The 11,514-nt window shown below is 51.1% G+C and overlaps 1 protein-coding gene across 1 annotated transcript in view; it reads left to right on the top strand.

Moving 5' to 3' along the window:
* Positions 1-45: 45 nt before the first annotated feature.
* The window catches only part of TGFB3 (transforming growth factor, beta 3), a 25,265-nt gene continuing 13,796 nt past the window's right edge, over positions 46-11,514 (top strand). The window contains exons 1-3 of the mRNA XM_010844366.1: positions 46-1,488; positions 10,368-10,531; positions 11,027-11,156. Coding sequence (XP_010842668.1) covers positions 1,011-1,488; positions 10,368-10,531; positions 11,027-11,156 — 772 coding nt within the window. The 5' untranslated portion in view covers positions 46-1,010. The remainder of the gene's footprint in view (positions 1,489-10,367; positions 10,532-11,026; positions 11,157-11,514) is intronic.

Below are 11,514 nucleotides of genomic sequence, written 5' to 3'. Positions count from 1 at the left end.
TTCAGCAGAGAGAAATAGAGAAAGCAGTGTGTGTGCATGTGAGTGTGTGCGAGAGAGAGAGAGGGGGAGAGGAGCTTGAGCGAGAGGGAGAGGCAGAGAGAAGCTGGAGGGAGAGAAAGGGAGGGAATCCGAAAGCCAAGTCCAAGGGCATGAGCAAGAGAGGCGAGAGATAGGGGAAGAAGCCTGAGAAAGAAGGAATAACAGCTTTCCGGAGGAGGCGTGCAGTGAACTGGCTTCTATTTTATTTGTCTTTTCTTTTTTTTTATTTTTTTAAAGAGAATCAGGGAACAGAAGCAGAGGCCGAGGGAGAAGACGAGGTGCTGGTGACCTGGGCGTCCAAGTGGATTAACTGGGGATGCTCTCCAGGGGCTGTACCCCCCCTGCCTTCCAATTGCAAACATAAGCCCACATCCCAGCCAATGAAGATGAGAGGCAGCGTGAACAAAGTCATTTAGAAAGCCCCCCCGAGGAAGTGTAAACAAAAGAGAAAGCATGAATGGTGTGCCTGAGAGACAAGTGTGTGTTGCGCTGCGCCCCACCTTGAGCTGGGCCAGCAGCCGCCTAGCCCTGCCTCTCCCCACCTACTCACTGGTGATTTTTATTTTTTAATAATTTTTTTCTCTTTTCTTTTCCATCCTCTTTTCTTACTCTCCTTCAGGGCAAGGCAAGGATTTTGATTTGGGGACCCAGCCATGGTCCTTCTGCTCCTTCTTTAAAATTACCCACTTTCTCCCCATCGCCAAGCGGCGTTTGGCAATATCAGATATCCGCTCTATTTATTTTTACCTAAGGAAAAACTCCAGCTCCCTTCCCACTCCCAGCTGCCTTGCCACCCCTCCCAGCCCTCTGCTTTGCCCTCCACCTGGCCTGCTAGAAGTCAGAGCCCAGCAGAACCTGTTTAGACACATGGAGAAGAAACCCAGAGCTTCACGGCACACAGTCGGCTTCTTCGCGCTCAGGGTTGCCAGCGCTTCCTGGAAGTCCTGAAGCTCTCGCAGTGCAGTGAGTTCATGCACCTTCTTGCCAAGCCTCAGTCTTCGGGATCTAGGGAGGCCGCCTGGTTTTCCTCCCTCCTTCTGCACGACTGCCGGGGTCTCCTCCTGCCAGGCCTTGCGGCCTTTCTCCCTGGCCCCCGCCTGAAGATGCACTTGCAGAGGGCTCTGGTGGTCCTGGCCCTGCTGAACTTTGCCACGGTCAGCCTCTCCATGTCCACTTGCACCACCTTGGACTTCAACCACATCAAGAGGAAGCGGGTGGAAGCCATTAGGGGACAGATCTTGAGCAAACTCAGGCTCACCAGTCCCCCCGATCCATCCGGGTTGGCCAGTGTCCCCATCCAGGTCCTGGATCTTTACAACAGCACCCGAGAGCTACTGGAGGAGGTGCATGGGGAGAGGGGAGACGTCTGCACGCAAGCAAACACCGAGTCGGAGTATTATGCCAAAGAAATCTATAAATTCGACATGATCCAGGGGCTGGAGGAGCACAGTAAGTCCAGATTCCCCGCTGGGGGTGTCTGCTCTGGAGGGTCTGAGCTGGGGTGGGGAGCTCCACAGAGGACGGGGGTTGCCTAGCGATGACCACAGGGCAGGGTGCCCCAGCTATGCCCCGCACCAGGGATTGGGGGACACACGAGGTGCGATGCGCAGTTGGGGCTGGGTGGGTGAGGAGGGGGAGACAGAGCCATTCTGCTCAGAGCCCAGAGCAGCTGGGAGGCCAGGAGCCCTGGAGTTGAGCGGCATAGCGAAACTCACATCACATCGCTGAGGGATTTTAATTTGGAGTGACACTGTCCCGTTTTTGTGCTGTGGCACGTGTGGTCAGACAGGTAACTGGAAGCGCGCGGAGCTGTAGAGGGGCAGGGCTGGGTGCTCTTCTAAGAGAGCCCGCAGGGTTCCAAGAGGCTAGAAACCTTGGTCTCCTCCCTGCTGTATACACCTCATTGTGACACGTCTCACGTTCCATTTTTCCAGTTCTGGGAAAGAAGCGTATACCTGCCCCCAGTTCATGTCTTGTCCAGCTTCTTGAAGCCCAAGCAAGAGGCAGCCTCTGATTGCTTAGGCCCTCGGTCCACGCCACGCATGCGACCACGTGAGCTGTGTGCGTGGGGGGATGGGGGACACACCTATGTTCACACGGCTGTGTGCTTGACAGCGATGCATTGTCCGGTTTTGTCCCATAGACGGACTCGTGTGCACAACATGGGCATCCTCCGGGCCCGTGGACGTGGGGGAAAGCGAGGATATGGCTCCGGACATGTAGATGGCTGCTGGCAGCCCTTTTGTGTCTGCGTGTCAGGGGAAGAGAGGGTGGGAGGTGTGGCCGTGGGTGCACAGAGGACGTGTGTCTGGGAGCGTGTCTTCCCAGGAGGCTCCTGTCTGTGCCGAGAAGCCGGGAGGCTCCTGGGTGAGCCGTCTGTGTGTGTGTTTGTACACGTGTGGAAGTCATGTGTGTTTACTGAACGGGGATTTAAAAAACCTCAATACAAGAGAGAGAGATTTGGCAGATGCTGAGAAACTGACAGCCCGGGAAGGAGGAATGTGAGTCCACTCACAGGCCTGGGGGCTCTGGAGCAGGTCTGTTTGCTTTTCCTACCAGCAGGTGTCCTCGACGGCCAGGCTACCTCGAGGTAGCCGAGGCTCACCTGGGAGGGGGCCATGTCGGGAGTGGGGGTGGGAGAGTGGGATGGTGCGGCCAGGTGAGGGTGGTCCGCTGGGGCACTTGGATAGAAAGAAGGAGGAGTGGGCAGCCCAGGGGTGCACCAGCTCTGGAAGAAGGTGTGGAAGGCCTCGCTGGGAGCTTGCCCATGCCAGGCCCGGAGCCTGTGGTTACTGGCGAGGGGCTCCCACTCCGGTTTCCTGTGGCTGCCTTGGGAGGTAGCTCCCGTGTGGGGCAGAGGCCGGAGAAGGAGGTGCTCCCTGCCCGGGGTCCTCCAGGCCGGGCTGACTCCTGGTCTCCCAGGGCCTTGTGGTTCCCAGCAGTACCAGCAGCTGAATGCCTGGATAAACCCCCAGCACCCTGGGCACCCACAAAGGCAGGAGGTGGTGGCCAAACGTGGGAGGAGGGTGGAAAGCTGAGACCTGCAGGAGAGGTGTGAGGAAAGTCCAGGGCGGGAGAGAAGGACTGGGACCTTAAGGATCCGGGTCAGGAGGAGGAGTCCCAGGGAGGAGGAATTCTGAGTCACCCGGGCCCTCCCAGCCTGGAATCCCAAGCTGAGAACGAATGAGCCAGAGAGACGCAAGGGCACACAGGTGCCGGTGAACGTGTGTGCAAAGACTCAGAGCACAATTAGTGGACAGCCCTGGGATCCTCCAGGACAGGGCGGCACAAGATGCTGGGCAGCTCTGGGCTGCAGCAGCAGGACCTTCCTTGAAACTGTAGTAGGTGAGGGTGGCCCTGGCCCTGGGGCCACGGAGCTGTGATCAGGCCGGGAGGAAACCTGGCACAGTGAGCAGGAGACTACTTGGGATATCATGGAGGATCTGGGGCCCCATGGGACCCGAGCAATGCCAGCGAGGCTTGCAGGTGCAAACAGGAAGCAGGCCCAGACTGTGCAGCTGGTGGAGGTGACACAGAGGCTGAGCAGGCGCAGGCCCGGCCCGCCCTGCAGCTGGTCAGGTGCTGAGCCAGCCCCAGAGAGGCAGACGCGCAATGCACGCTAATTATAAAGAAGGCAGTGGGCAGATGCAAACGTCTAACAGATGCCAAGAGGGAGCAGAGCCACCCTCCAAGGCCTGGGGAGAGGGAAGCGTGTCTAGAACTCACGAGGGTGGGCTGGGGTCTGAGTGCCAGAGCCCTGGCTGCTGGACTGATGGGATTCCATCCCTTCCACATCTCATCATTCCCAGCCCCTTCCGGTACCCAGTGGGACAGGCTCTCAGAGGAACGTGGCATCAGGAGTTGGGGCAAGCAGACAGAGGTGCCTGGAGGGCAAAGTGGAAGAAGGAGTAACCACCAGAGGCACAGAAAGGGCACCAAGGTGAGAGCAAAGAGGATAAGACCGTTCTCTGGCTCTGCCTGTCAGATGGGTACCTTGATTTCCCTGTTTTCCAGATGAGAAGACTATAACGTGCCTCAGTTAAGTGCTACAGCCCTAAAGAACCAGGGCTGTAACCTAGACATTCTGTCTACAGAACGCATGCTGTTAAGCACTAATGCAAACTGTAAAAATACATATAAAGTCCTACCTTTAACCTTTAGGCTCCAAGAGAAGTTTGGTTTATAATATGAATGAATTGGGCTTCCCTGGAGGCTCAGACAGTAAAGAATCTGCCTGCAAGGCAGGAGACCCAGGTTCCATCCCTGGGTCGGAAAGATCCCCAGAAAAGGAAATGGCAACCCACTCCAGTATTCTTGCCTGGGAAATCCCATGGACAGAGGAGCCTGGTGGGCTATAGTCCATGGATCACAAAGAATTGGACATAATTGAGTGACTACCACACACACACACACACACACACACACACACATGAATGAATCACATTTTGGACCAAGCAGGTAGGCATAGGAACCTGTAACCCTGGTGACACATTGCATAGAGGGATCACTGGGTGTTTTCTTTCTTAGCTCTGCCTATTTTTATGACTGGGAGATTCATATAGCCACAGACATTCTCCTGGAAGTGTTTTCTTTATCTGCTGAAGAATCCCAAGCAGGTTAAGCAGCTACACTGTGTGGAAGTGAGCAAATCACCTCTCTGACCCTCAGTTTCTTCATCAGTAAAGTTAACCTCTAAACTCCCTTTCAGCTGAAACAATTCTATTGGCTTGGCCAAAAATTTCATTCGGGTGTTTCCAGAAGATGTTACAGATGAACTTTTGGCCTACCCAGTATATATACGTCTGGGATGATTCAGCAGATCTCTGCTGGGGAGTGAAGACAAGACTCATATATATTTTATTCCTTTATATTCCCCAGGATTTTGCTATGGGAGGTGGGTGGAGGCTTTCTCTGACCCACGTGGTGGGGATCCACACATCTTTTTCAGTTCTTTTGTCATCCTTGTTATCAAGATTTACCAGTGTAGGTGTTGTTTTAACTTCTGGCTTGTAATTATCTGTGTCTGGCAAGAGACTCTTGTTTTTATCCAAGGTCTGGCGCTGAGACAACCAGCCAAACCAGAATTCATGAGCAAAAAGAGAACTTGATATTTTAGCATCTCTTTTCTGGATGCTACTTTTAGATCATGTTCATTCTGAAAATTAAAAGATATTTCCTATTGAAAGAACCCATTTGTTCTAAGTGCCAGTGCCCTTGGCACGCTAGGTCAGTGTTTCTCTAAGTGTGGACCAGAGGTTAGGTAAATGTGAAAAATGTCCATTCCCAGGCCCCAATCCCTCCTTACAGAGTCAGAGTCTCTGGGGGAGGGGGGCAGTGTCATCTTGGAGAATCTGTATTTTTAACACACTCCTTATTGATTTGTAAGTGCACTGATGCTTAAGACTCAATGAAAGAGGACAAAACCCTTCCTTAGAGGGGCTGCAAACACAAGTGCCTACAGAAGCCAGGCAGCTGATGCAGATAATCTGGAGGAAAAGCTGCAGCACAGGGACCACAACAAACTTCACAGGACACTTGGCCTCAGGGTCACAGAGAGAACAGACTGTATAGAGGAGGCTGGTGGGAGAGGGGCCTGGAAAATCCCATGAAAAGATGGGACCTACTGCTCAGCTCCTGCAGATTTTTGAATTTGGGAATGTGGGTCCAATTCGACTAGATCTTAACTGCTTCCCAGAAGAGCAGAAAATCTGAATCTTTCCGTGAAGTTTCCCAGTTTTTAACCTGCTGCTGCTAAGTCGCTTCAGTCATGTCCGACTCTGTGCGACCCCATGGACTGCAGCCTACCAGGCTTCTCCGTCCATGGGATTCTCCAGGCAAGAACACTGGAGTGGGTTGCCATTTCCTTCTCCAAGTTTTTAACCTACCTGGGCTTAAAACATTTGTGGCTTCTAATTGAAAATTTTATAAAATGATGCATTGGCCAAACAGTATTTTAATGGGTTAACATTTAAAGGGTAAATCCTTAAAGTTGTGGTTTATCAAACTTGCAGGGCATCTGGATGCCACAGTACCCTTTGCAGAGCACTATATACCATGGTTCTCAATCCTGGCTACATCTTAGGATCATCTGGAAGTCTTTTTTTAAAAAAAAAGAAGCTCTGGACCCACCCTCACTCCAACGAGGTCATCAGAATCTCTGGAGAGCAGGTCCAGGCATCATCTGTTTTTAAAACTCTCCAGGTGATTCTCGGGAACAGCTGGGGTGGAGGAACACTGCCACACTGATGTATGTGGTCCCATCATTGGAGCCAGCAGCAGTTTTACTAGCAGAAATGATGGACACCGCAGAGGCACATCTAGGAGCCCAGGTGTCTGAAACATTAAAAAAAAAAATAAAATGCACGGTCTAAACAGGGTCAGCTGTTTCCAGGCTTTTCCATGAATACTCTGCATGAATATTCTTTGTTTATTTTTCTTTCCCTATAGCAAAAAAGGAGAAAATGGCACCCATTAATACATATACTGTGTGTGCAATGGAAAAAGTTGGTCATAATTTAATTTGTCAAGGTGGACCCCCTCATCCAGCTTTCAATAATACTAGTGTTCTGCAGAAGCAGGGCTTAATCACCAAACTGACTGGGAACTGGCTTTTGTCTGAGGCTTAAGTTGGTACTCTAGGCCCATTTCATGGAATCCTGCTACGCTTTGTTGGTGAAACCATCCCTCTAGTAGATGATCTCTGAGGTGCCCTCGAACTTCCAGATTCTCTGTTTCAGTAAATGAGGTCAGAGACCTGGGTTCAAATCCACTTCTGCCACCTACTAGCCGAATGATTTTTTAAAAAATCTTTATTTATTTGTTGATTTTTGGCCATACTGGGGCTTCGTTGCTGTGCGGGGTTTTCTGTAGTTGCAATGAGTGTGGGCTGCTCTCTCGTGTTGGTGTGCGGGCTTGTCTCAGAGCACAGGCTCTGGAGTGCATGGGTTTCAGTAGTTGTAGCGCGTGGGCTCAGTAGTTGCGGTGCCTGGGCTCTGCAGCGCAGGCTCAGGAGTTGTAGCACACAGGCTTTGTTGCTCCATGGCATATGAGGTCTTTCCGAACGGGGATCGAACCCGTGTCTCCTGAATTGGCAGGCGGATTCTATACCACTGGGTCACCAGGGAAGCCCTCAGCTGAGTGATCTTGAAAAAGTGATTTAACCTTCCTGATGTTCATGCTTCTCTTTTTAAAATGGTAAATTTTACTTATTCTCCTCAAGGATCATCAGAGGGTCAGGTGAGTTAATAGACGTTCTATGAAATGTAAGAGAGTGTTATTACATTTTATTTATTTATACTCTGGCTCATTCCATGGAATATTTAAGGCATTGTTAGTATTCAGTGGATTTAATGGTCAAGGAGTTTGTGTTTACATTTTATTTTCTCTCCCACTAATGATTGTGTCTGAGCTTTGCTTGCTAGTGTCAGTTTGCATGTGTCAACTAATTTATGTGTCACCCTGGCCAAGACCCCTCTGGGCATGAATTTCTTCATCTGAAGTGGGTTGTACTAGATCAGCCATCCCCAGCCTTTTTGGCACCAGGGACCAGTTTCATGGAAGATGATTTTTCCACGGACAGGGAGTGATGGGAGTGAGGTGGAGCTCAGGCAGTAATGGGAGTGATGAGGAGCGGCAGTAAAAACTGATGAAAACTTCACTAGCTCACCCTGCTGCTCACCTCCTGCTGTGAAGCCCGGTTCCTAGTTCCCTGAGGAACTAGAGGACCCCTAACATTCCTTCTGAGTCTTTTAGAAATCTGTAGATCCTAAGGAGTTAAAAATGACTTTTCCCACTTCCTTGAAATCTCCCTGATGTTCCCACCAAGAGGAGTCTATCTTGGGGAACAGTAACTGATGGATGAACTGGAAGAAACAAAGAAAGAGAGGTGACTAGGGTGTCCTGAAGATCCTCTTGGCTTCTCATTCCCCCATCTCCTGGCTCCCCACTATTTTGTCCCCACTCTGACTCACCTCACTGGCTCAGGCTATCTTGTTTCTCTTTTCCTTTTTATAGCAATGTGCACACTGCGCTGAGATACCTTTTATCCCCTCTTGCAACAGTTACTGGAGGTACTAGTCTTGTTGCTTTGCTGTTCAGTCGCTCAGTTGTGTCCCACTCTGCAACCCCGTGGACTACAGACTGCCAGGCTTCCCTGTTCTTTACCATCTCCCGGAGTTTGCTCAAACTCATGTCCATTGAGTTGGTGATGCCATCCAACCAATCTCATCCTCTGTCATCCCCTTCTCTTCCCGCCTTCAGTCTTTCCCAGCATCAGGGTCTTTTCAGATGAGTCAGCTCCTCACATCAAGTGGCCAAAGGATTGGAGTTTCAGCTTCAGCATCAGTCCTTCCAATGAATATTCAGGACTGATTTCCTTTAGGATGGACTGGTTGGATCTCCTTGCTGTCTAAGGGACTCTCAAGAGTCTTCTCCAACACCACAGTTCGAAAGCATCAATTCTTCAGTGCTTAGCCTTCTTTATGGTCCAACACTCACATCTGTGAGGAGCTTACTTATATCCAGGGGATTACAGACTTTCAAACTCAGAAACTGAACTGCCATCATGATCCCTCTTTCTGGTTCTATCTGAAATGGTTTAGGGGAATCGTTGGCAGTGTTCATTCTTTCAGAGCCAGTTATTAATCAGGGCTTCATTAACTGGCATTCACACATTTGTTTTCCCAACATCTGTTCCATTAATTTTCTAAGAGCCAGTGTCAGACCCACCAGATGGCAGTTTCCAGAAACACTCACTCATCCTTTCCTAAAGCTCAGTAGCGCGTGTGCTTGTGTCCAGGCCTCTGATCCTCCCGCCCTGTCCATGACTTCCTAAACCACCCCTGGGGTGATTATGGGCTTGTTCCAGCCATGTTCATTATGTGTGGAATCTGGGTCTCTGAGCTTGAATTTCAAGTTCTGGCTGTTGTTACCCTTTGTGTAGAAAGTGTTCCTCTGGGGTGTTAATGCTGCTCAGACCTTGGGGTTGTAAAGAAAAGGCAGGATCTTTTTGTCTCCCTTGTCTCGCTCTGATAGGAGTGGGAAAGAGCATGTGCTGTCTTCTGTCTGTGGACAGAGGTGCAGGAGCCAGCAGGGTGCAGAGGCTGGCATAGCGTGTGCAGTCAGGGAAAATAATCCTTAGCAGCCAATGGTGATGGACCCGCTTACACGCAGTGAAGAAGCATCTGGGGGTCTGCCAGGCTCTAGATATGGGCTCTTTGCCACTCCTGTGCTATCTTGTTAGAGCTAAAGTGTCACTTTCCATGACTCCCTACTGTTGATGATATAAAATCAACCCCTTGGTCTGACGTTTCAGCCTCCCCACAGGTAGATCCCAATCAACTGTCTTGACCTTGTCTCATGGGCTCCAGCCTGGCTGCTTCAGGTCCCTCTTACTCGCATTTTCCTCTCCTTCTGTCGCTCTCTCCCTCCTCTGACCTGTTTACAGCGACTTCCAAGCGTCTCCAAAGACCCTTACTGCTCTCTCTCTGGTCCTGTTGTTTGGTCCACGCACTAAACAACCTCTGTTAATAGCCCCACCTCTGAATGTTAATCTCCCTGAAGGCAGGGCCCCTGTCTGTCCATTTTTTTAAAATGTTATTTATTTGACTGTGTCGGGTTTTTGTTTCTGCACACAGAATCTTCATCGCTTCGTGTGGGATCTTTCGCTGTGGCGCGTGGGCTCTCTGGTTGTGGCACGTGGGCTCAATAGTTGCAGAGCTCGGGCTTAGTTTCTTTCTCCCCAGACACCTGAGATCTCAATTCCCTGACTAGGGGTTGAATCCATGTCCCCTGCCTTAGTAGACAGTGGACCTTTACCACTGGCCCACCAGGGATTTCCCTTGTCTATTCATTTTTGCTTCCCAGCGTTAGCCTGTGCTTGGCATGTAGCATTTGCTCAGTGCACGTCTGATGAATGAATAAATGCTTGAATGAAAAAAGGCGTGAATGAATCAGCTAGCTATGCAGTGATTAAACTCCTAGGGGAAATTGCTGATGCTGTTGGAGAATCTGTATTTTTTAAAGGAGTAGGAAAGCAGGTTGGACAGCCTGCCAGAGTGGAGATAATGAGAAAGGGGTTGGAGGGGCCAGTTGTCAGTGCCATGTCCTGGGTGGGGCTCCATGCCTTGCTTCTCCATCAGGCCTGTGTATGGTTCCGGGCCACTGAGAATTCCCTCCCATTTCTTACCTGTAGGTCTGAGGCCTCAAGGCTCTAGCGAGGTCACAGGTGGGCCTCCCAGCCCCTTGATGAGTGTCCGCTGACAGCACACTGTCCCCATGGGTGTCGCTCACACTGTGCTTCCCCCCTCCCCCAATGCTCTGCCTCCTAGATGACCTGACCGTCTGCCCCAAAGGCATCACCTCCAAGATTTTCCGCTTCAACGTGTCCTCAGTGGAGAAAAACGAAACCAACCTGTTCCGAGCAGAATTCCGGGTCTTTCGGATGCCCAACCCTGCCTCCAAGCGCAGCGAGCAGAGGATTGAGCTCTTCCAGGTGAACCTCTTCCCAGGACAGACACCACGTGGGGGGTAGAAGTCAGTTCCTTTGCCAGATTGAGCCTGCGCTCTGCTCGGAGTGCAGCAGGCCTGGGTGTGAATCCTGCCTTCTCTGAGCCTTAGTTTCTATACCTGTGTCTGTCATTAAGAACAGGGGTCCCTAACCTCTGGGCCACGGACCGGTACCTCCTGTCAGATCAGCGGCTGGCGGCATTAGATTAGAAATAAAGTGCACGATAAAGGTGATGCACTCGAAACATCCCAAGACCACCCGCCTCCTTTCTGATCCGTGGAAAAGTTATCTTCCATGAAACTGGTCCCCGGTGTCAGAGTTTGGGGACTGCTGCTTAAGAGGATTAAGACTTAACTGAGGAGCTCGAAAGAGCATTTCAGAAGTCTTAGTTGGCTCCTGTTCCCCTCCCCATCCTGCTGCACCGTGACGCTCAGGTGCCCTGTCCTGGCCTCGGGACTTACTCCTTCCTCTGCCCCGTAGATCCTCCAGCCGGGTGAGCACATAGCCAAGCAGCGGTATATCGATGGCAAGAACCTGCCCACGCGGGGCACTGGCGAGTGGCTGTCTTTCGACGTCACAGACACTGTGCGTGAATGGCTCTTGCGGAGAGGTAGGTTGACTCAGGATGAACATTTTGGAAGGAACCTCTGGTCCCTTCTTTCTTCATGACACAGGGAAGGGGATGGCACTAGGGGAGACAACAGATCTGGGTTCAAAGCCCAGCTTAGCCATTAACTTGCTGTGTGTCCATCATTCCTTCATTCAACTGACACTGAGTAAATGCTCCAAGCCAGGCCCTTGGGGATTCAGCAGTGAACCAGACAGGCAGGGTCCCAGGTCTCATGGGGCTTTTGTTCTGGTGGGAGAGACACATAGTGAACAAATAAATGCTGAGGAATAAGACTTTCCAACAGTGATGAGTACCAGGAAGAACAGAAAGAGGGCGCAGTGCTAGTGCCTGGGTGGGG

The sequence above is a fragment of the Bison bison genome, unplaced genomic scaffold (genome assembly GCF_000754665.1).
Source record: "Bison bison bison isolate TAMUID 2011002044 unplaced genomic scaffold, Bison_UMD1.0 scf7180017864201, whole genome shotgun sequence".
NCBI classification, from domain to species: Eukaryota; Metazoa; Chordata; class Mammalia; order Artiodactyla; family Bovidae; genus Bison; species Bison bison.
This window is presented reverse-complemented; position numbering and strand designations above follow the sequence as displayed.